This window comes from Dunckerocampus dactyliophorus, chromosome 7 (assembly GCF_027744805.1).
Source record: "Dunckerocampus dactyliophorus isolate RoL2022-P2 chromosome 7, RoL_Ddac_1.1, whole genome shotgun sequence".
Lineage (NCBI taxonomy): Eukaryota > Metazoa > Chordata > Actinopteri > Syngnathiformes > Syngnathidae > Dunckerocampus > Dunckerocampus dactyliophorus.
The window spans coordinates 7461635-7485127 of NC_072825.1; the positions used below are offsets into that span (position 1 = coordinate 7461635).

The 23493-nt window shown below is 41.3% G+C and overlaps 5 protein-coding genes across 7 annotated transcripts in view; 3 read left to right on the forward strand and 2 right to left on the reverse strand.

Annotated features, from left to right (window-relative positions):
• The first annotated feature begins 72 nt into the window (after positions 1 to 72).
• cblc (Cbl proto-oncogene C, E3 ubiquitin protein ligase) lies at positions 73 to 7716 on the forward strand. 3 transcript variants are annotated; one of them, XM_054780765.1, is made up of 10 exons: positions 73 to 2522; positions 2676 to 2822; positions 2896 to 3052; positions 3652 to 3773; positions 3845 to 3982; positions 4084 to 4171; positions 4394 to 4525; positions 4618 to 4743; positions 4807 to 4897; positions 7587 to 7716. In XM_054780765.1, the coding sequence occupies exons 1-9, from the start codon at positions 2164 to 2166 to the stop codon at positions 4834 to 4836; spliced, it is 1299 nt and encodes a 432-aa protein (XP_054636740.1). In that variant the 5' UTR covers positions 73 to 2163; the 3' UTR covers positions 4837 to 4897; positions 7587 to 7716. The 3 variants fall into 3 exon arrangements, with proteins under 3 accessions (XP_054636740.1, XP_054636739.1, XP_054636741.1); XM_054780764.1 differs by lacking the exon at positions 7587 to 7716 and adding an exon at positions 5048 to 5323; XM_054780766.1 differs by lacking the exon at positions 7587 to 7716 and adding an exon at positions 5048 to 5322 and having other exon boundaries at positions 4621 to 4743.
• On the reverse strand, positions 5948 to 7786 carry LOC129184650 (trypsin-2-like). The gene is made up of 6 exons (XM_054780768.1): positions 7635 to 7786; positions 6898 to 7048; positions 6568 to 6818; positions 6355 to 6491; positions 6156 to 6257; positions 5948 to 6078 (listed from the first exon to the last, which is right to left on the reverse strand). The coding sequence occupies exons 1-6, from the start codon at positions 7765 to 7767 to the stop codon at positions 6031 to 6033; spliced, it is 822 nt and encodes a 273-aa protein (XP_054636743.1). The 5' UTR covers positions 7768 to 7786; the 3' UTR covers positions 5948 to 6030.
• A 1486-nt stretch (positions 7787 to 9272) lies between these two features.
• LOC129184651 (trypsin-2) lies at positions 9273 to 10931 on the forward strand. The gene is made up of 6 exons (XM_054780769.1): positions 9273 to 9391; positions 9460 to 9610; positions 9690 to 9940; positions 10061 to 10197; positions 10283 to 10384; positions 10765 to 10931. Exons 1-6 carry the CDS (start codon positions 9352 to 9354, stop codon positions 10810 to 10812), a joined length of 729 nt encoding a protein of 242 aa, XP_054636744.1. The 5' UTR covers positions 9273 to 9351; the 3' UTR covers positions 10813 to 10931.
• Positions 10932 to 12545: 1614 nt separating this feature from the next.
• On the forward strand, positions 12546 to 14248 carry mrpl17 (mitochondrial ribosomal protein L17). The gene is made up of 3 exons (XM_054780770.1): positions 12546 to 12909; positions 13572 to 13640; positions 13720 to 14248. The coding sequence occupies exons 1-3, from the start codon at positions 12736 to 12738 to the stop codon at positions 13972 to 13974; spliced, it is 498 nt and encodes a 165-aa protein (XP_054636745.1). The 5' UTR covers positions 12546 to 12735; the 3' UTR covers positions 13975 to 14248.
• A 4497-nt stretch (positions 14249 to 18745) lies between these two features.
• The window catches only part of tmem145 (transmembrane protein 145), a 40812-nt gene continuing 36064 nt past the window's right edge, over positions 18746 to 23493 (reverse strand). Inside the window, exons 13-15 of the mRNA XM_054780763.1 lie at positions 23001 to 23121; positions 21682 to 21870; positions 18746 to 21620 (exon numbers count right to left, since the gene is read on the reverse strand). Of these exons, the coding sequence (XP_054636738.1) occupies positions 21372 to 21620; positions 21682 to 21870; positions 23001 to 23121 (559 nt within the window). The 3' untranslated portion in view covers positions 18746 to 21371. The remainder of the gene's footprint in view (positions 21621 to 21681; positions 21871 to 23000; positions 23122 to 23493) is intronic.

Sequence of the window (23493 nt, forward strand, 5' to 3'; positions counted from 1 at the left end):
CTCCAAAATGTGCAGTTTAACTGTATTGAGGGTGGTCCTGAGGGGTCCGAAAACCAGTCAGTATCCGCTATGACCACCATTTGTCTCTGATACCATCTACGCCAATCCATAGCATCTCAAACACACGCAATGGGTGACACGTCGGCTGAGTATGATGGCCATGCAAGCAATGGGATGTTTTCAGTTTCCGGATCCTTGCAACACGAGGCCGTGCATTACCACGCTGCAACATGAGGTGGTGCTTGTGGATGAATGACACAACAAAAGGCCGAAGGCTCTCGTCACAGTATCAATGTGCATTCAAAATGCTAGCAATCAATGTGTTCTATTGATGGCATTTTGAAGATAGCCAGCATGTTTGGGATGCTCTGGATCGGTGTATACGGTATGTCAGGCAAGTGGTGGTCACACCAGATACTGACTGGTGTTCGGACCCCTCCGGACCGCCCCCCAATACAGTTAAACGTCACATTTTGGAGTGGCCTTTTATGGTGGCCAACCTAAGGCACACCTGTGAAATAATCATGCTGTATAATCAGCATCTTGACACGCCACACCTGTGAGGTGGATAGGTTATGGATCATGAATGATCAATGCTCACTAACGCAGATTTAGACAGATTTGTGAACAATATTTGAGAGCGCTGGGCCTTTTGTGTTCATAGAAAAAGTTTTACATCTTTGAGCTCAGCTCATGAAAAAGGGGAGCAAAAACAAAAGTGTTGCGTTTATATTTTTGTTGAGTATAGAATTTTGGAAATAGCTCCTGTCATTATATTGCGCAGGTGTAACCAATGTTGTGGCCTTCATAAAGATTTAAGAGAAGTTACATGTTAGTGTTGGTTAAAACACACAACTGCTTTAAACATATTACCGAAAACGATGTGCAGCAACAGATTGTAAAACTGTAAAAACGGCAAAACCATTGTTATTGGTTTCTAAACGACAGAGAGCACAGGTGCTGGACTTGGATATCTACCTCCACAAACATCCTGTTTGCTTCACGTACACTTGCTTTCATTTTCAGTAAGTGGTTTTCATGCAGCCCTTCCCCTTTTTTTCAGCGCGTGCTTGCTTGTTTGCCTCGTTGCAGCAAAGAAACCAAACCAGTTAGTCAGGCTACAAGAGGAAAGCCAGTGGCTCTGATCGCACGCACACACACACACACACACACACACACACACACACACACACACACACACACACACACACACACACACACACACACACACACACACACAAACACACACGCTCAAAGGTAGCACTAGGGAAAAGGAAAGAACTAAGAAAGACAAGATTTTGGCCAGTGGCGTGGAACGTGTTGTGAGTATGACGTCTCGGATCTCCTATACCCTCCTGCTGTGCACTGACACTACCTGACTACCGACTGTTCCAAATGAGATGATTAGCAGGGGTTAATATGCTACCTACTGTATTGGGAAACAGGGCGTTATTTTTGCAAGTACATTTGGTCTGAGTGCGCTTTTTTGTTAATTTATTAATTTTTTTTTACAAGAGGCTGTAAATGCAAGTGATGCTCAATTGAGATGCTGTTCAACAGATGTGTTGTGTGTGGACGATGGAATACCCTAGGAGGACATTTCTAAGGCGACAGGGACAAAACTTTCTAAATCTTGTGTTTTAAGTTTGATTTTGTAAACATTTTTGATGATTTTTTTTTCATTTCTTTGTGATATTTTATATTGTTTGTATATAAATGAATAATAATTATTATTTTAACTATTCAATTATTACAAAATTAATTATTTTATTATAAAAACAAATTATTTTGCTTTTATATACATTATTATATTATTCTATTATAGATAATTACATGATTTACTGTATTTATTTATCATACACATTTAAGATTGTTGCTGTTTTTTAACAGGCAATTCATTAAATGAGATATTGCTTTTGTATTTGTGCACATTAAAGTATTCTGTGGGGACAAGGCCACTATACCACACATTTTTTATGGTTATCAATATTTTTTCATTGCCTACTGAATGATGGGGTTTGTTTTGGCCACCCACTTAAGTTGTGAAATGTTGTTTCTAGTGTGATTTGGAAAAAAACAACAAAAAAACGGTAAACAGAGATACTGTAGGACTCACATTCAGCATCACAAGGACCGTATCAAACACACCGAAACAGTGTCATCATGGCCACGGCCAGCTCAGAAGACGACAAGTGCCAGCGTCCTACCTGTGGAGACCACCGCCTGGTCAACAAAGCTCTCAGAAGGCTGGACAAGCTCCATGAGTTGTGCACGGACCCCCGGCTGGGCCTCAGGAGCAGCCCGCCATACCTTCCCGAGCTGGTACCGGACACAGCGTCTCTGCTCAGACGGGTCTGGGAGCCCTACCGAGGCCTCGGGGTGGCGCTGGGCCGGGCCCCTGGCGGAGAGGAGGCCACGTACTTGAGGCTCCATGTGAGGAACCTGCTGGATAAGACGGACAGGGCCTTGCTGCTGTTTAAAGACGGGAGGGAGAAGATGTTTGATGAGGCATCAAGCTGCAGGTAAGAATAATAATGATCATGATCATCAGTAATTTGGTCATACGACAGCTGCCACAATTACAGTCCCACCGAGTCACTGAGCATCAACTGATGAATGCACCCTATTTGTCAAGCAATCTGAGAATATGTTTTTGTGTTTTGTTTCTTTCTCAGAAGGAACTTGACCAAGATGTCCTTGCTCTTCAGTCATATGCTGTGGGAACTCAAGGCCATCTTTCCCGGAGAACTGTACCACGGAGACACCTACAAGGTGATGAAAAAGGAAGCACAGGGGTTTTGGAGGACGACTTTTGGCAACAAGTGAGACATCTTTGTTTTTATCTTTGAGGTCTTTTTAGGCTCTATGTGACACTCCTATGTCATGGACTTACAGGTGCATCGTGCAGTGGAGTATCTTTGCAGAGCGGCTGAGGAGAGCACACTCCTTTGAGGAGGGCATGGAGTCCATGGCGCTGAAGTCCACCATCGATCTCACCTGCAACGACCACATCTCCATCTTCGAATTTGACATCTTCACCAGGCTTTTTCAGGTAACACTCACAACGCATTTTCTCATCCTTCATATAAATGCACTAGAACTTCAGTAACTAAACCAGTACAGGTCAGTACAGTAAGCATGCAAGTTAATAAGACACTATTAATAAGACAACTGAAAAACATTACTCGTGCTCGGGTGTTGGGTCACTTCACATAAAGACTACAAGCAGCTAGTTTCCATGTCATTTTTCTTTTCTTATTACTGTCAAGTTAGCCATGTTGTACTGAGCAGCTGGGATGTCTCGTGCGACATTGTGTACAATATGGATTTCAGGCATACAGTGCTGTGAAAAACTGTCTGGGCCATGCCATAATAATACAAAGTTTCATTTAAAAACTGCATTTTGTGTTCAGTTGTGTTGTCATTGACTAATATTTAAAATTGGTTGATGATCTGAAACATCTAAGTGTGACAAACAAGCAAAAAAATAAGAAATCAGGGAGGGGGCAAACCCTTTGAACACTACTGCATGATGTCATACTATTTATGTAAATGACGCAGCCTACATATCTCACTGAACTGAACTGAACTGTACTTAAAAATAATGGAGCCTTCTGATCTCTGACATCTCCCCTACCCTCCGTCTTCTAGCCCTGGAGCTCCCTCCTGAGGAACTGGAACCAGCTAGCAGTGAGCCATCCAGGCTACATGGCCTTCCTCACCTACAACCAGGCTGTAGCTCGCCTGGAACACTACCTGCACAGACCTGGAAGGTGACCACCAGGACGACACAAGAGTGTACTTTACTTGTGGTATTGTGTATTGAACCCTGACCTTTCCTCAGCTACATCTTCCGTCTGAGCTGTACCAGAATGGGCCAGTGGGCTATAGGTCATGTGACCAACGAAGGCTCCATCGTGCAGACCATCCCCGAGAATACGCCTCTCGCCCAATCGCTCCTGCGCGGCTTCAACGATGGCTGGTTGGTTTTGAGCAGTTTTATGTGTGTGTGTGTGTGTGTGTGTGTGTGTGTTTGGGGCGTTTCTCTGAGCACCGTGCGTGTGTTACTTATGTTTTTTCCAGCTACTTGTACCCTGATGGCCGTGAGGTGAACCCTGACCTTACCACCCTGCATGAGCCAGGCCACAAGGGGAAAGTCAAGGTCACACAAGTAGGTGGACTTTATATACAGTAACCCCTGGTTCATCGCGGTTAATTGGTTCCAGACCCGACCGTGATAAGTGAATTTCAGCAAAGTAGGATTCCTTACAGTATTTATAAATCAAATATTTTCATAGTTAGAGAAAAGAAGCCTGTTTCCATGTCATGTGTCGGCACTCAAGTCGACTCCAGCTTGTTGTTACTCACCGTCCTGCGTTGTCATGTTGACCAGGAGCAGTATGATCTTTACTGTGAGGCGGGCACCTCCTTCCAGCTGTGCAAGATCTGTGCAGAGAAGGACAAAGACACTCGCATTCAGCCTTGCGGTCATCTGCTGTGCCAGCGCTGCCTTACCAGCTGGCTGGTATGAGCATGCATTCAGTGAATCAGTCACTGCTCACGGTACCATATGCCCACCTGTATTACTGTATATTCCTTTCACGACATGACATTTAGCAGAAGTCAGCAGGCCACACGTGTCCGTATTGCCGCTGCGACATCAGAGGCACCCAGCCTGTTGACATCGAGCCCTATGTACTTGAATGCAAGGAGGAAGAGGAGGACATCTCTGCACTGAGGAAGGTTTGTGTGTGGCACCAATAGTATCAAAGCAGCAATGATGGACACCTGTGTGTTACCTGGTAGGTGCCAGCGGGTGGAGTCACTCAGCAATGATGAGAATGTCTCTGGGCGACTGGGACCGCCCGTGCCTTCTTCCTCATCTGCATTCCAAAAGGTACGTTTCCGGCCTCAGAAAAGACTAATTTCATGATTAGCAAGGTGTGTCTGCTTATGGACACAGTACAGTACAGTATCATGAAAGTAGTTTTAATTAAGGGTTATTCATTGTCAGTAAAAAATAAATGATGTGTGTTTCTGTGTATAGATGCAGAGAGTTCATCTGATCTCGAGTATGGATGAACACTAAAGTACATCAACGGGTCGGAGAATTCTTCGAATGGATCTCATAAAATTTTCAAATTTACCCGATTCATGTACAGTATACAGTATATTGTGTAAAATACTTCAGCTTTGAATAAATAATTCCAGACATTTTGCTGCGTGTTTCGCTGAGAATGTCACTCACTCACTGAGGCCCCTTACTGTTGAGGGAGCTAAGTGCTGTTAATTATACCGCAGATTACGCACTGACTGAATCTGCTGTATAATTAACAGCACTGAGCTCCCTGAACAGAAGTGTTTGTTCATTTCAGAGCTATTAAAAGAGAGTTGGGTTTTTAAGTGACAGTTTTCTATGTAGTCACAAGAATAATACACTAATAACGTCACAGAAAGTTTGTGAATTAGCGACGAATGATGAACAAAGTAATTAAAAGTACATACAATTGAAATATTAAAATAGATGAATAAGTCTAATTTCTGTTAAATTTATGAAATAAAATTATTAAATGACAAGTAATTTAATTAAAGTTATATTTAATGAAATCAAATTAATTTTAATATTAAACATAAATAAAATATAATCATTATAGTTAATCAACTACAACAACAAATCCTAGTTAATCATACAGTAGGTTATAAATAATCCAGTCTCATAAATATTGTCTCTTCATACTGGCTAATTACAGTTTTATTTGAATTTGAGATAACATGACTTAATATATTACATTATAGCCAATTTAAATGAACATGAATATACAGTAATTAACTGGCTATTTGAAATTCCCATCCACACCCACTGATTTCAGCACCATGTGACTATCTAATTCAACAATCAGGAGGTGTAAGCTGCCTTGCTGTTTGACAAGTTCACTGGAACAAAGTATATGTTTCAAGGATTATTTATTCATTATTTTGTTCAGCACTACAGATGGAAGCTCAAGTGCAAGACTGAATGTCTTGGATGACTTAGTAGTTGGCCATGGTGCGCTCCAGCCAATCGTTGAAGATGCAAACCTAAAATCGGGGACAGAAAAGAGTTTAATTTTGGACAATAACAGTCGAGTATTGTTGGATGGCTATGGTCTTTTTACCTTGGCATAAACACCGGGGTGGTCCTTCTCAGCACATCCGTATCCCCAGGACACAACACCCTGCAGCTCATTGTTGCAAACCACGGGGCCACCAGAGTCACCCTGACATCACAAAGTTACTGTAAGTCTTTGACCCGAGTTCTTCTAAAAACCAGGAAGCTCATTTGGGAAAAGGTAACAGAGCTCTGATTTCAAATACCTGGCAAGAGTCCTTGCCTCCCTCCAGGTATCCAGCACAGAACATAGACTTGGTGATCATGCCGGGGTAGGAGTTCTTGCAGTCACGGTCTGACAGGATGGGGATGTCCAGGCACTGAAGCTTGTTCTTGTCAGCGGCTGCGAAGGACCACGAATTCCGATGAAACTCAAGACTGATGCAGAAACAATGTCTACATGTTGCACAGCGACTCACTGGAGCTCATGGTGTTGCCCCATCCAGAGACTTTGCACATGGTGCCGGCAGGGGCGCAGCTGGTGGGCAGGGCCACGGGCTGAACGTACTGGTTGAGGGTGGCGGGCTCGCTGAGCTTGATCAGCATGATGTCATTGTCGATGTTGTAAGAGCTGTAGTTGGGGTGGCGGATGACGCGGGAGGACCTGATGAACTGCTCCTTTCCCTCATTGACCTTGATGTTGTGCTCTCCGAGACGCACCTCGACGCGGCTGGAAGAGTGTTCCAGGTTTAAAATCATATGACCTGACTTTTTGTAAAGCGTGGTTATGGAATCGGTAGGTTACGTACGACTTGTAGCAGTGAGCGGCGGACACCACCCAGTTCTCATTGACGAGGGAGCCTCCGCAGAAGTGGTAGCCGGAGTTCAGAGACACCTGATGGGGCTGGGAGTAGGGCTTGCACTCATACCCTCCGACGATCTTGTCGTCCTCCGTGGCAACTGGAATCACACGTTGGGGTGGTTACTTCTTGAAAACAATGGGATGGGCAGAAATTTTGCTGATGCGTCACTGGGAAGAATCAGTCGATGATCCATGGCCAACAGATCATTCATCCATTTTCCATACCGCTTATTCTGTCCAGGGTTGGCAGGGGCTGTCCTTGTCCTGGACTAGTCATCATTAAATCATGAATCTCGTAGTGTGCAGGTATCTGCTGTGTGAACCACTACAACTAGCAAAGGTTTGCCTGTAGATCAGTGGTCGAATGGATGCAAATATATTAACGACCGAAATTTGCCAGCCAGGCAACCCTCACTCTATTCGCTTTCCAGTCCGGTCTTACAACTTTATATAATATTACAACTCTTAGTTCAATTTGGTCCGAAAGAAAACTTCTCTCGTCTTGTTGAGTTTCTACAACGGCCCGCTTAGCAGCAGAATAGTAACATTCCTACATTACTTGGTACTTCTTTGGTCTAACATAATACTTATTATTAAAAACGGATTCATCATGCATATCTCTCATATTCTGCTCAGTTGCAGGGAATCCAACAGGAACATCAACAGGAGGTGTGTCACACTCACAAGCAGCTCCGATGAGCAGAACGAAGACCAGAGACCTCATGGTTGCTGAGTGATCGTGTCGATGAGAGGACCTTAGCTGGAGGTACGCTTTATATCTGCTGTAGAGGGGGCACTGCCCTCCTCCATGGCGCATCCTCACTGGTCAGTGGAGAGCCAATCACTGGAGGAGGATGTTAGGATGAGGCGATTCACAAGCTATCTGTGGAAAACCAAGGGTTGTGTTTTGCTTTGTATCAGTTTTTATTAAACCATCCTAGAGGTTGAGTGTCAAGATTGACACAGTCAGAGACTGTCTATCCCCAAAGCCTCTCTTTTACATTTACTGTAAGAATTCATCTAAAATTAAGGTTTACTATTTCTAGAAGGAACCTATTTTTTGTAAAAGGTTTGCTCGAGTGTTTGTGATTGGTCAGACCAACGCCGTATCACCTGTTTGATTAGATATCTCAACAGGTGGTCGTTTCACAGGACACTGTAGCTCAAGTATCTTGAAAAAACAACAATCTTGGAAAAACAAATCGAGAACGAGGTCATTTCTAAATTGCATTAGTAACAGGGCACTTTGCAGTGGTGACAACTGAACACAAGACAACCAAAAACTGACAAGATTGTTTTTGGGGGGAACAAGAAGACTTAAAAGGATAGTTTGTATTTTTTGACATGAAGTTGTACGACATCCTCATCAGCAGTGTAGTGCATTGACATTGACTTACCCCTCACTTCGTTCCGTGAGCCGAGTTCCGATCGGATTTCGGTGATGAGGAACTTAGTTCGGCTGAACTACACATGTGTAAACATTGTGGAACACATACACAAAAATGGACGCGAAGTGATACGACGGTAGAGAAAGTAACGCCGAGGGATTGTGAGGTCTGATTTTTTCGAGAAGGCATTTTTGTGATGCAAATGTATTACTCTTTTGAACGCATATTGCTTTGACAATCCAAACTCTTTACTTAAGTGGCAACTAACCGGAACTATGTTCCTCATCACCGAAATCCACCCAGAACTCTGCTCACGGGACAAAGTGGGGGGTAAGTCACTGTTGATGCACTACACTGATGGGGATGTCATACAAAAAAAAATCAATACAATGCAAGACAATACCATACAATACAAAAAAAATTCAGAACTATCCCTTTAAAAAGACAGAATGTAATGTTGCATTTGTACATCAAGAAAATCAGCATTACAACTAGTCTAGTAGGATCCAATAGTAAATATGTGTACAAAAAGTACTGTAACTGTCTGATTATGGTCAGATATTAGAAGTCTTGTTTTGTAGTGGCAGTATCTAAGCACATGGAGCAAAAAATCAACATCTGAGTTGTGAACGGGCCATCTGTACAGCCAAGTGTCAAGGTCAACCAATGCAGAAACACATCCAGAGATAAATGTATCGTAACTGCTAAATGCAAACCCTTATAGAACCTGCAAGGTGTCCTGGTCTTTCTCCTTCAGATTGGTGAACTCTAAGCATGTACTTAAAAATATTTAATGTGTCAAGTGGATTTTGGACCCACTTAGCAATGATCGTACAAATCACAAAAACAATGTTTGTGCTTTACCTCACCCCGCCCATAACAACTTTTCCAGAATTCTAATTGGTCGCATGCAACCTTGAAGGGGCGTTTCTAAAGTTGAGACAGATCGGCACTGTCCCATATAAACCGAACCTCAATCTCCAAGTCCTCATCGACAGGATCACTCAGCAACCATGAGGTGTCTGGTCTTTGTTCTGCTCATCGGAGCTGCTTGTGAGTAAAACTTTCTCCACTTGTCGTAGGAAAGCCTTCACCTGGTTGATTGGTTGGATGTTTTCCAGTTGCCACGGAGGACGACAAGATCGTCGGAGGGTATGAGTGCAAGCCCTACTCCCAGCCCCATCAGGTGTCTCTGAACTCCGGCTACCACTTCTGCGGAGGCTCCCTCGTCAATGAGAATTGGGTGGTGTCCGCCGCTCACTGCTACAAGTCGTACGTAACCTACCGATTCCATAACCACGCCTTACAAAAAGTCAGGTCATATGATTTTAAACCTGGAACACTCTTCCAGCCGCGTCGAGGTGCGTCTCGGAGAGCACAACATCAAGGTCACTGAGGGAAAGGAGCAGTTCATCAGGTCCTCCCGCGTCATCCGCCACCCCAACTACAGCTCTTACAACATCGACAATGACATCATGCTGATCAAGCTCAGCGAGCCCGCCACCCTCAACCAGTACGTTCAGCCCGTGGCCCTGCCCACCAGCTGCGCCCCTGCCGGCACCATGTGCAAAGTCTCTGGATGGGGCAACACCATGAGCTCCAGTGAGTGACAGCTGCATTTGGTCACATGATACTACCCTAGTTTTTGGGTCATCCTGTTCACTAACACACTAATGTTGCATTTTCAAACGATCTTTTACTGCTTTATCTTCCGTGTTCTAGCCGCCGACAGGAACAAGCTGCAGTGCCTGGACATCCCTATCCTCTCCCAGCAGGACTGTGACAACTCCTACCCCGGCATGATCACCGATTCCATGTTCTGCGCCGGATACCTGGAGGGTGGCAAGGACTCCTGCCAGGTAACGGAACTTCTCAGACTTACTGAACCATTTTGAATTACTGTGAAAAGTTGAGGGTTAACCGTTTGTATCCTCTTCCTATCAGGGTGACTCTGGTGGCCCCGTGGTGTGCAACGATGAGCTTCAGGGCGTTGTGTCCTGGGGATATGGATGTGCCGAGAAGGACCATCCTGGTGTCTACGCCAAGGTATGGCAAAACACACTGGACAGATGAACTAATTAATCAATCAGGGGTTGGAGAAGACCCCTTAGTTCCAACCTGAATCTTAATTCTTCATCTTAACAAGATGTTTTGGACAATATTATGCTTCTAACTTTGTGGGAACACTTCAGGGACGGGCATGTACTGTTCCCTGTGTTCAGAGCACTGTCTGAGACTTAAAGAATGTAGTCAAGATGTTCCAAAGTTCTTTTCAGGACTTCCTACAAGAGCTGAGTGCATACTCATTCCACTTAATCTAGGTGTAGTAGAAAGCTCTCCCAATACTTCAGTCCACTTTTAAGCAAAGTTCTTTACAAAAGATAAGTGAATATTTCAAGTAAACAAACTTTCTTCTTGACACACAGGTCTGCATTTTCAACGACTGGCTTGAGCGCACCATGTCCCGCTATTAAACCCGATCCTTTGATCCAGAACGCATGCCTCATTAACACCGTTGTACCTCCTGGAGAACTGTTGTAGACCTTCAACATGCAACAACTTTCCATTTGTACAAATAAAGGCAGAAAAATGACTCATGTGAAGTTTCTATGCTATATTTTTATCCCAGCTGCATCTCACCACTGCTCTCACATCACACATCATCATCTGGTCAAGGCCAAAACCGAGTGGTCACTATTTCATGCATAAGGGTCCAAGTCAAGTTCAGAAAGACGTTTACAACCAAAGTGTTTTTTTGTGGCCAAACTGAACAGCTCTATCGATGTAAAAAAAAACAACAACTCAGCACTCCTTTAAATGAAAAAGTTTTCCAATCAGCACCATAGTGGGACTTTTATTGGTCTGCAGGACCACAGGTGAGTCTTAATGGCCGGCAGCCAGTCAATAAAAAAGCCTCCTAGCGTCCAATCCAGTCCAATTGTATCCCTGCCAAAAATTTTAAAGTAGTTGTTTCGCAAACTTTTACGACTCAAAATGAGAAACTTGATGTTCCCTATGGCTCAAACTTAGAACAAGAACAGCATTCGAATCATTTCATTTCAACACCAATCATCAACTCTTTAAAAACTGTCTGGCATTCTGTTTGGGATTTTCTCAAAAATAATCATACCAAACAAAATGCATTATACAACCCCAAAATACTGTTTTGTGTGAAAGTTGCTGTAGTCCATGCCCATGGAGGCTAATGCTAACTATCGTGTTGGTTAGTATCAGTTTTAATTGGCTACAGGGTTGGTATAGGTTGTGGACAACATGATACTGTATGTCATTACCAAATAATCAATATTTGATTTTGTGTGGTTTGAATAAACAGCTATTAAAACCATTAAAATATCCTGGTTTTGATTTGCGTTTTTAATCTGGCATGTAGTGACGTGTGAAGTTGAAGTGTTTTTATTCACTTCACTGAACAGGAGAAACAGGATTAGCCGCTCAAAGATGAGACACTTTTTCTTGCACGTTTTGTGTTGTGTTGTTTGATTGTAAATAGTTAGAAATTTGCATGCAGAGATTTGACCTTGTCTATTGAGACGGGTCTTTGTATTTCATAATATATTAATTAAAATAGATTTTTTTGTCGCCGTTCATTGAGGATTTAAATAAATCAATACACATAATTTGGGAATAAATTAAGACAAAAAAGTCTCAGGAGCCACTTTGGGAGCCGAAAGAGCCGCCTCTTTTTCGTGAGCCTAGCCAAAAAACGGGCTCTCTATAAAGAGCCGAAATTTACATCATTTACCTCATCAATTTGACGTAACACTCACTTACTCCAATGTAATTGGTTTAGCCATCTGTCCATCAACATTGTCGCTTCTCCACTATTATCAATTCGAGTTTTTTAAAACCTAGCAACAGAAGACTGATCTGATTGGGAAGAAGTTAAAAAAAACAGTAGCGGAAGTCGTGTCACTTAGGATAAAAAAAAGATTAAATAAAGGAAAAGAGAGCTAAAATTGTTTGCATTTTGGATGGCTCGTAGAAGAGAATTCCTGAATGTGTCAGCAAATACGTAATTGTAACTTTTTAAACATGTTTTTAAAACATTTAATTATTTTCTGATAAATATAAACAATTGCAGATACAATAATTCACGTTATAAAAATCGCTAGTAGCAAGACTAAACTTGTTTTTATATGCGGAACCTTTACTCCCATGTTATGTTTTTCAACACGAACACATTGGTTGGCGAGCCGTCAATGTCACATGAGCTAAACTATACCTTGTTTAATGATATCAAGGATTGCATTTACACATATGTTTTTGTTTGTTACTGTATTTAAGTAATTGTGTATTTATCTTTAAAAAAAAACGCCTTTCGTGCATTCGATCCACTTTAATTTGCAGACTGGATGCGAAACTAAGAGGACGACAAGATGCGCATCACTTTGCAAATGTTGATCTCCCATGGCCGAGTGGCCAGAAGAATGGGTATGGGACCCAAATCCCGGATCGACATGCTTCGAAACATCTTGACCGGGCTGGTCCGGCACGAGAGGATAGAAACCACGGCGGCCCGGGCTGATGAAGTCCGCTTTTACGCCGAGAAGGTGACGACAACTCTTGCTAGCTAGCAAAGCTAATGAAGCTAATGCATCGGTCTCAATGTTGACAACGTAAACGGTTGTGGTTTAATATTACATTTTTTACTTCACAGAATATATTGTATCAGTTAAAAACTGGACAACTTGAAGAATTACTTACATAATTATCTTAATAAACAGTTGTAGTACGTATGGGACCACCTATGTGGCAAACTGAGTAAAATATAGACCTTTTGGGAACTCAAGGACACCGTACAAAGTGTATGAATAACGTGAAACTTCGGATGAAAATCCCTTATAGTTTTCAAAAATGTGTATACCACGGTTGTAGTAGTACAAAACGTATTTTGAAGTGCATAAAAGATAACACGAAACATGTATCTGTACATTTACAACATATTTACATGAAAAGCCTGCAATGAGGTATTCTAAAAACGACAACAAAAGATTTAAGCATATTTGTCATGTTCTTCCGCAGATAGTTATTTCCATGTAGAGCCGCAAACTATGAATTCAAATTAAAGCATACACTTATGAGCAAAACAGTCGTTAAATCTGTTTCAATACTAAAACTTGACATTGTTTAGACAAATAAGGTTGTGTCCGTGCTGTACTAGAAACACATCCAACTGTGTACAACTAACCGAATAATGTTTGTGTTTTATCAGCTGATTGACTACGCTAAAAAAGGAGACACGGATGAGAAGGCGATGAAAATGGCCACTTTTTGGCTGACGGTCAGTGTGGACAACTTAACACTGCAAGCTTCTTTTAGTCTACCTCTAATCAAGTATTTCATATTCATCACCTCTGCAGGAGAAGGATCTGGTCCCCAAGCTCTTCAAGGTCCTGGCTCCGCGGTTCGAGCCCTACTCCAACGCCTACACGCGCATGGCTCGCATCCCCAACAGACAGAACCTGGACCGGGCCCAGATGGCTGTGCTGGAGTACAAAGGCAACCCTTTACCTCCTCTTTATCCCGTCAAGAAAAAGAATGAACTGACTCTCATCAACCAGCTCCTCAAAGCCTACAAGGAGGAGAAGCAGCAGTTAGCAACAAATGCACACTGATGGATCAACCAAAACATGGAAGTATGAATGGACTCTTTAAAAAATGATAATAAATATTTCCCAACTCAAACAACACATTGTCACCGTATTTCCTCAAACCCCAGTGAAAACATGTTGCCCAGGAAAAAAAAGCAGCAAGCGTTAACTTTAAAACAACAAAGTTTCAGAAAGTAAGTTACTAGGTGTCGCCTCACGGTGGCGCCAAAACTCCTGTACCACCTGAACTGTGTAGTTTTCCAGTCAAAAGTATGAAATAAATGACTTTGACAAAGTCAGTATGTAGTGTTCAATAATATTTTTTTTAATTAAAAGGAGGTACCTACAATTTTTGTTGAGTTTCTTTTACCTGAAGTACCAAGAAAAAATATTTGTAATTTTTTAAAAACATTTTCATTGGACACATTTTCTTTTGTCTCTTCGAAGGTTTTTTTTTCGCGACTATTTCTCAGCAAAACCCCATTTTTAATTGTTGTGGAAGCCCGTTCAAACAAACAAACAAAATATTGCAGTAAGGTTATAATTTTCAGATTGAAAGTCGAAACCATGTGCTAAAAAGTCCTAATTATGACTTGGGAATTTTTTTTTTTCCAGTGGCGGAATGGGCTTCCATAAATTGTTACTCATTGATTGCAAAAAAAAAATGAGTGCTTTTTCTGGATTAGTTTATCATTTTACCACATGAATTTAAATTGCAAGTTCTAATTTCCAAGCCATTTTCCCTTTAAAGCCACTTAATCTATTCCAGGGTCAACTATCACCATTCTAAAACCTTGATAATTAACTGTACAGGCATTGTGTGAATGTTTCTATGTTACTGTCATACAAGTATCAATAGATGGGTTAACCAGTCTATAGTAACAGCAAACAAATTAAAATAAAGTAAAAAAACAAACACTCACCCTTTGAAGACGACTCAGACACGTAATGGAGAAAGAACAGGAAACAACATTTATTGGCAAACTTCTATTTCCAGTTCTATGGTTATCATCACACTTCTATGATGGTTTGAACTCCCAAGTTTAACACATTAAAAAGAATGAAGAAACAGACAAGGAGGCCTATAATAAAAGATGTTTTTTTATTAGTATTTTGGCAAAAAAGGTGTTTATCTACAGCATATTTGACACCATTAAAATGCATTTGAACAGTGCTTCAGTGATGTGCTCTTAACCGCGTCGCTCGGAAGAAGCTTACAAAGCTGTGCTCTTCTCTGTCATGCATCTTACATCGTTAATCATCTCCTTGTGTGTGTTCAAATGCACGTCGTCATGCACACAGTTGAAGCAGTGACCCAGTGGAGAATGCTCTATTCATGGCAAGATCAGACAAAAGTGGCAGACATGCCAAATATACTATACATCATTAGACGTGACATCACAGCTAACCACAACAAGTCTTCATTCAAATACAGTATCAACTTTTGGACTCGTGTGTCCTATCATGTAGTGCTGAGGGTGTCCAAAAATTGAAGGATACAATGGAGAGCTTGAGGGGTGGGGGCACTTTTGTGCATTTTGTGCACCGATATAGGTCAGTGTGTACTAATCAACAGTCATGGAAAAAAATATTAGACCAACTAAACAACTAAAGGTACATTTGTTAGTACAAATATGATGATGATAAATTGTGCGCATAAGAGTTGAATTTAAGAGCTGATATCGAGCAACTTCCATGGTTTTCTTAATAACCAAAATCACTTAAGTTCTTACATGAATAGCTACAGCATTGTACTGCCAAAAAATTCAACTCTTATGAGCTATTTTTGTTGTCATTGCTATATTTGTCCAAACAAAGTCTAATAATTTCTTCCATGACTGTATTTGCTATCTTCGCGTTACAAAGCAAATTAGTATAACATCTAATAATTTATCTCATTCATAATTTTCAAATATTCAATTATAGACAACACTTATATGGATATACAATATTATATACTTAAATAAATTATATGTTTTGCAAAAAACAAACAAAACTGCACTTTGGACACCCCTGATGGTGTAGTTGTACAACCAACTACAGTTGGGACAAAAAAATATTGTGATACCAAAACCGATACGCCCAAGATATCAATACTGTCCACTGCTCTTGACATGTGTTACTTTCTAATATGATGTGTTCTTATAAAACACTTGATAAGTGGTGAATCCACCTCTGAATAAAATTTGTATTGAACAAATCTGCTTCTCATTGGACTGGAAAAGTGTATTTTTGTATTAGCTTTTTAAAATTCTTTAATCATGACCTATGCAATGTTTCCCAGGTGAGCCGCTGCAAATAGATTTGGCGCTACCCGTTCGTCCTCGCTCATGATGGGACTGTCTGTGACTGTAGCTTGTCATTCCAACTCCCTACAGTAGATGGCATTGTAACACGTCTGAACACGCCTCACAGGCACCTGCTCTGCCAGATAACAGAAGGAGGGATCTGTGTTTTAGTGAGGATTCAGACCCCTCATTATATCCTTTTTCAAAAAAAGCGACTCGCAACAAACCTAGTGACGAGGCTTTTGGCGGCTCTGACATGAAAGCACGTATCGCTCGTCTTAAAGGAAAACTGCACTTTTTTGGGGGGGAATTTTGCCCATCAGCCACACTCCTCATGTGAGACATCAACACACGTCTTTCACTCTTCTCTGCATTTTGAAGGTATAAAACAGCTAAAAATAGGCAGCTAAGAATGCACGTTATGGGGCACAACTATTCCGCCAAAAAGCCTTCTGAAAAAAACTCCAAAAACCGCCAGCGATGCTCCCTTTACATAATGTGACCTGCATATTAACAAAGCTACAGCGACACTGTTACACCGAAGAACTACTTTACTGGAGTAGTGACACCTCGCCACACCAGACAGGCTAGCTACTAGCCGGCTAGCAACTAGCTTCACCACACACTCGCTCACAATGCCTCAGGCCACTACCGAAGGGTAACGCTACATATTGGAGCTGCCGTCACTGCTGTTGTGTTTTTGTATTTGAGTTTGGAAAAGTTAACGCTAGGTGTAGGCGTTTGTTTCTATGTTGCTATGTGAAATCAATACGGCTAGGAAGGACGCATACTGTATTCCATGTTTCAGTATCATGAATGTGCCTTCTACTACGTGGTCACAGAATGAACATAAAACCATAAAACCTTGTTTGAGGTTTCTGGAGGTGTTTTAATAGCGGTCTCTGAAGGCGGAATATGTTTGCCATTACGTGCCTCTTTTTAGCTGTTTTTGTATCTTTAGAAACCACAGACAAGAGAATGACGTGTGTTTATGTCTCACATAAGGCTTATGGATGATGGGCACAATTCCAAAAAAGTGCAGGTTTCCTTTAAAGCACTTCTTGTTTGTGACATTGAAAAAAAACAACAAAAAGAAGCGACAGAAGAAATTACAGTGGAACCTTGTTAGCATCATTAATCCCTTCCAGAACCGAAATGGACGCTAGCTTAATCAATTTTTTTCCATAAGAAATAACGTAAACCCCAATTAATCTATTCCACAAAGCCAAAAATGTTAACACAAATCACGTTTTTATAGTTTTACAGTTACAGTTTTACATGTACAAAATTCAAAATGAATATAAATATATATAAATGATGAATGAAAGAGATAACATTTAAGGTTACTTTGACCTTAACTGAAGACATGATTCTTAACATGAGTGTTCCCAAAGACACAATGTGGCAGCAAAATTAACACAGAAACCACCTTCCTGTTTTGCCATGAGTTACTTCTTGAACTCAGTAGTGTTTCTCGCCTCAATACTGTATCTCAAAATGGAGCCAAAGAAGTTGCAAGTGCCAGCATTTTCATAAAAAAAAAAGGTGAGAAACACTTTTGAATTCAAGGAATAACTCACGACTCAACAGGGAGATGGTGTAAGTGGGGGGTGTCTCGCTGCCACGTGGTGTGTTTGGGAGCAGTCGTCTTCCATGAAGGTGAAAGTAATATTTATTTAACCTTTTCATTCATCATTTATATGCATTTAGAATTGTTGTATGCATGCAAAACTGTAACTAAAAAACTCTAAAAACGTGTTTTGTGTTCATTTTTGAGAGTCGATCGCTGTTGACATAGACGGGCAACGTAACTTCCGGCTCTAGTTGCTATTTTGTTCGCGAGCTAATAGTTTGCTAACAAGGTGGGAAGTTTTCTGATAAAAATATATATATATTAAGTATACAGATGGACTCATGCAGTGTATTAATAACACAACAAGACGTGTGCGATGTTGTACGCTAACGGGAGAATGCAGGCAAACCGAGGAAAAAGCGTGTCGTCAATTTTCGACATTAACCAAAAAGCAAGTTAACCGAGGTGGATGCTACCCGGGGTTCCACTGTAAATTTGTAATTCTAAACATACTTTTTTTGTTTTTTATGTTGTTTTTTTTTACTCACTTTTTGTAAATGCGTCAATGCAAATTTGGCGATTACGTCAACACCACCGCCAACAGATTGCAGTCCTGTGGGAAACACTGCTATGCTAAACGTTCAAGGCAACGGTTTGTACAAGATTTCCCTTCTTCAATGACATCGATCTCCATTTTCCAATATGTCGATTATCACAAAATCGCTGCAACGTTGACAAAATATCACAGCAATATCTACTCTGTCATTCGTAATACCAGCATGTTTAGGGATCACAAAGAATCACCACACTGTATTACCACAGCTTTGCTTACTTTGTGGTGTATTTGGAATCTTTCTGTTCATTTCTATTATGAAAGGTCGCTGTTATCATTAATAAAGTGGGATGAGCAACTGCATTGATCATATCACTCGTCTCAGTAGCACATCAGGAGTGTATTTACATGATAATAATAGACTGTAAGTACAGTATGCACGTGGAATAGGCGTCTAGCCATGGTAGTAAGCAGTCTCTTGGGGTGACGTCATCACAAATAAACAAGACAGGAACATTAAAGTGCTCCATGCAGGACACACAAAATGTACACTCGTGTTGGCATTTTTTTTTTAACAGATTTTTTTGTAATAGCTTATTGTTAGAAAAACAGAAATATGAGTTCAGTTTGAAGACTTACAAATACTTAACAGGGCTCCAGACTGCGACTAAACGGTCGCATTTTCGACTAAATTATGAGACATTGCGAGTTAATTTTTCATCTACTCGCGCATGTGCGAACAAATAAACGTACGTGTAGACAAGGGACGTCCCGTATTACCGTGAGAATGAAAAATAGTCTGTCAAATGTGGAGTGAATTGACGACAGCTTGTCACAGTCTAAGCCTATCGATGCCAGCGTGTGTAATCGCTCACGCTTGACTCGCATTGCAGTTTGACTATTCTACCATCTTTGTTTACACATTTTGCCTGGCTCCACTGTCTCTCTGGCGGCAGCTAGCTAGCTAGCTTGCTATAATTAGCCATCTAGTCTGTGGTCTACGGACTCCAAATGTGACTTTTGTTTTTTTTTTTAAACCACAGTGACATGTTGTCTTTAAAACTAACAAGCGATGCGGTTCGTACAGAGCCCGTTTTTGTCCCACAGGGAAGCTACGATGCCTATCACATTCATGGGGTACATGCTAACTTACTTTTTAAAAGTGTCACTTAACAACCTTGCTCTCGTTACCATTATAACAATTATCTCTTGTCTTCAAAACACTAGTTGTGTGTCCAAGTTGTCCACCATAAACACGTAGTGTGTCCTCCTGAACTACCAGTAGCTCGCCAACTGATCAGTTGAGTAGCTCATCAGAGAATGTTTGTTTCTACTCTTAGTATTTATTATAACTGTTCAATTCAGACATGATGCCTGTATCTAATGACACATGAGCGCACTGTTAGAGTGGACAGTCACATAAAACACAAATAGCTAGTGCTGGAAGTTGGATACGCCTGCTCTATAATAAACCTGGACACTCAATTTATACTGTTTTATATAAAGCATGGCAGATTTATATAAGAACGATATTTAAATTGCTATGTCATTATGCTGATTGTGTTATTTTAAACAAAATAATACATTATTAAACAATTAACTTCCCATGTATTAGTATTACTCTAAAACAGGCATCAAATTAAATTCAGGTTTGTGTCAAATAGTATAACATTTGTTTGTTGTCGTTTATTGTTTGAGCATTTACCAGTAATACAGTGAAAATGAGAGTAAATATGAATATTTTGGTGTGCACCCCTACATTTTCTGCTTGCTCTCCTAAAATTTTAAGCTTGGGGCCACTGTTCTACTAGTAAAAAAAGGTAGTCTGGAGCCCTGCTTATGTTGTGTTTTTAAATGAAAGACAAGGTTCACTAAGTCACGCAAGACATTCTAAAGCCTTTTGTTACACTTAAAACGACACACTCTGCCTACTTCAAGGCCAGACAAGCTAATATTTGAATTTTATTTGTCTATCTAATGGATTTTAAGTCCAAAAAACAGTATCATTTGATTTTAGCTGACATTTTCAGATGCTACACTCGCTAGCATTAGCCGCCATTAGTAAAGAGCTTTGTAGTGCTCAGACTCAAACACTTTTAATCACTAAAACATTAAATATTATGCTATGCTCATTTTCTTGGGAATATCAAGGGCCACTTGTGGGATAAAGTGACATCTTTGGGGCTTTTAGCTAATGTTAGCTCGTTAGCAAGACCAGAAATGCGATCGTTTGAATTAAGGCTTCATTATTGTAAGAATACTGATTCCAGTAACTTCCACATCACCTGTGTCCTTGTGCCGTTACGCATTCGTACATTCACAAACGTCTCCACGCCCTAAAAGCAACATTCCAGACAGAATTAGGCGGCTATTGTATCAGTAAGCTAGTTTTATATTGTCATCCTGGACAGAACAATGGAAGTGTATTGCATGTTGCTAATATGGCATGGAGCGGATTTATGGATGGGAATTACAATACAAACATGCTTTTTTTCCTTTTTTTTTCATTTTTCTAAGGAGTACCGTAAGAGACGATTTACATTTACACATCATCGTCAAATCAATGCGGAATAACCAGCTGCGATGAAGGCGCATAAGAATATAAATGAACACACTTCCATAACAGTATAAATATCTATGCTTTTATCAAAACATAAAAAAGTAAAATGTGATGGCATTATTTTTGTTTTTGATGGTTACAGCACCGAAATGAAAAATGACACAGAGTGGGAGCTCTGTCAGGTTTAAGCTATTTACAATCTGTGGAAAAAGCAAATTTTTTCCCCCCTGCTATGCTTGGCTATCATTCTATTGCTGCGACCGCGTCCACTCGGTCGTCTGTCTCCCTCTACTGGTCAAATATTTATTGCTTCTTCTACACATGCCATCAATCGGGACATTTCATGTGCTCCTTAAGGACAATTTCCCATCTTTGTCCATCTCTTGTGTCTTTTATTTTGTACTCACACCATCTTGACCTCCTTCGTCCATCTTCCTTGGTGCCATCTCACGCCTTGGATCCAAACGCTCCTCCTCCTCCGCTCTGCATGCTGAAGTACTCGGTGAAGGACGGGAGGCGGACGGGTAGAGGTGGTGAGCGTGCAGCCGGACGAGGCGGGATGGGTGGTGGCGGCGGCGGCGGCAAAATGGCTGCCAGGTCGGCTGCGGCAGTGGTGGTGATGATCTTCTGCTCGCTGTTCCTTGGCACCTCTGGGACTTTTCGGGCCACCGTCTCCTCCACCGTCTTTACGGGATCCTGGAGATGAAGATGGCGTGTTATGACACATGACATCCCATGACATCACATGTCCACTCACTGATTGGATGGAGAACAGCTCGGTGAAGTTGGGCTGGGAGTCTCCCAGGAAGGAACCATTCCCGTAGGCATGGTGAGGAAAGCTCTCCACCCCCTCGCCTCCTTTTGGACTGGACAGGAGGATCCCTATCTGGGACGTCCGCACATGGTACGGGAAGTTCTTGTTGGCCGCCGATGGTCGTGTTATGACCTAGGAGATTATAAATGTATGCCAATCAATCTGAATTACCGTAATTATGGCTTAAAAACTACTTTTCCTACGATGCTTAGAGTGCAGCTTCAGGATGTAGTGACGTGGGCGAGCGAAGTGGAAGCTAATTTTACATATTGAAGTCTTATGCAGCAATCTCTGACAAATCTTAAATAAGTTTGATCAAGTGTAGAATTACTACAGCTTCTGTTTGGACTACTCGGACTGCCAACCATCCACTGTCACCAAGGGGTTGCTAAAGGCAGGACTACGGTGTGATGAAGAGCTTTAGCTAAAGCTAAATGGCTAATGGCTCGAGACAAAAGTGACACAAAGACAGACAATGAAAGAGAAACAGAGAGACTGACAAAGTGTGGGACGAAGGAATGATGGGGCATGCTGAAGAAGACAACTTTAGTGGTTTTAGTTCCAAGGAGGATGGCGATGAATGACATTTCTGGTAGGCTACGGTTTAAATAACCATGTTAGATGCAATGTTCGGCACTGTTTAACTTCCCGTCTTATATGTGCTGTTGTGTTGTTGTAATCAAAAGTTGGAAAAAATCTTTGTGTAACATCTTTCTGTCTACTAAATATCCCATCTTATGACATGGACGCCTGCGGCTTATATATCTACTTTTTTTCTCATTACATCTTTTTTTCTCTTTAAATTCAGTGGATGCGGCTTACAAACCTCTATAGTCCGGAAACTATGCTAATTGTAGTTTATGGTTCTAGACGACCACAATGTGATTAAAGGTTCCCTATGCAAAAGTGACTTTTTAATGTGATATGTGTTCTATGGGCACCAAACATGAGAAAAAGCCATCATCTCTCTCACTTGCCTGCTTCACTTTTCAGAGAAGAGGCGATCAAACGCTCGCTTTTGTTGAGGCTTTGTCATGCCATCATGAAGGAAATATTTTCCTCATGGACATGATACCTCTGGTATCAAGGGCCACTTGTGGGATAAAGTGACATCTTTGGTGACATGATTTTGACATGACATCAAAGTGACATGATACCGCGCATACATGATACCTCATGTATGCGCCCACCACTTAAAAAAAAAGAGGCTTCGCTACACATCTTAAAACAAAACCATCTTTCTTAGCATCAAAGGTACGCACCAGGAAGACGATGTGAGCGTAGAGGTGGATGCCAAGCTGAATGCCGTTGACGATCTTCTCCCGGGCCCAACGAGGGATGCCAAAGTTGGCGATGAGAGCCATCACCGGCACGGCAAAGAACCTGATGGAAGAGGAAGAAGTACAGGAAGCATTCCGGCTACTTAAAGACAGTAAGAATACAATGGAACACCTCAACGTCCAACGCCCCCCAGGTCGTAAAAATCCCAAACATTTCCAAACATTTCATGGAAAATACGCCTCTAAAGTTGGTAGTTCAAGTAAGTTCAAGATGCTCTCTCAAGATGCACAATGTCACACGAGCAGTTCAGCGACAGCGCTCTGATTTGTGCTTTTTCTTTCGTTTTTTTTTGCAAGACTTATTCCAAATGGACTTCAACAGTGGGTGTTGAGAATATATACAAGAAGTTAGCAGAAACGCATTCAAAGCATTAACACTTCACAGTTAAAAGTGTGATGCTTTGTTGTTTTTTTG

Coding starts and splice junctions, on each gene's coding strand:
- cblc (XM_054780765.1), top strand. CDS start 2,164: ATGGCCACGGCCAGCTCAGAAGACGACAAGTGCCAGCGTCCTACCTGT. Junction 4,172..4,393: donor GGAAAGTCAAGGTCACACAA/GTAGGTGGACTT, acceptor CATGTTGACCAG/GAGCAGTATGATCTTTACTG. Junction 4,744..4,806: donor ACATCTCTGCACTGAGGAAG/GTTTGTGTGTGG, acceptor GTTACCTGGTAG/GTGCCAGCGGGTGGAGTCAC.
- LOC129184650 (XM_054780768.1), bottom strand. CDS start 7,767: ATGCGCCATGGAGGAGGGCAGTGCCCCCTCTACAGCAGATATAAAGCG. Junction 7,049..7,634: donor TCTGCTCATCGGAGCTGCTT/GTGAGTGTGACA, acceptor GTGTGATTCCAG/TTGCCACGGAGGACGACAAG. Junction 6,819..6,897: donor GCCGCTCACTGCTACAAGTC/GTACGTAACCTA, acceptor ACACTCTTCCAG/CCGCGTCGAGGTGCGTCTCG.
- LOC129184651 (XM_054780769.1), top strand. CDS start 9,352: ATGAGGTGTCTGGTCTTTGTTCTGCTCATCGGAGCTGCTT. Junction 9,611..9,689: donor GCCGCTCACTGCTACAAGTC/GTACGTAACCTA, acceptor ACACTCTTCCAG/CCGCGTCGAGGTGCGTCTCG. Junction 9,941..10,060: donor GGGCAACACCATGAGCTCCA/GTGAGTGACAGC, acceptor TCCGTGTTCTAG/CCGCCGACAGGAACAAGCTG.
- mrpl17 (XM_054780770.1), top strand. CDS start 12,736: ATGCGCATCACTTTGCAAATGTTGATCTCCCATGGCCGAGTGGCCAGA. Junction 12,910..13,571: donor TCCGCTTTTACGCCGAGAAG/GTGACGACAACT, acceptor GTGTTTTATCAG/CTGATTGACTACGCTAAAAA. Junction 13,641..13,719: donor TGGCCACTTTTTGGCTGACG/GTCAGTGTGGAC, acceptor TCACCTCTGCAG/GAGAAGGATCTGGTCCCCAA.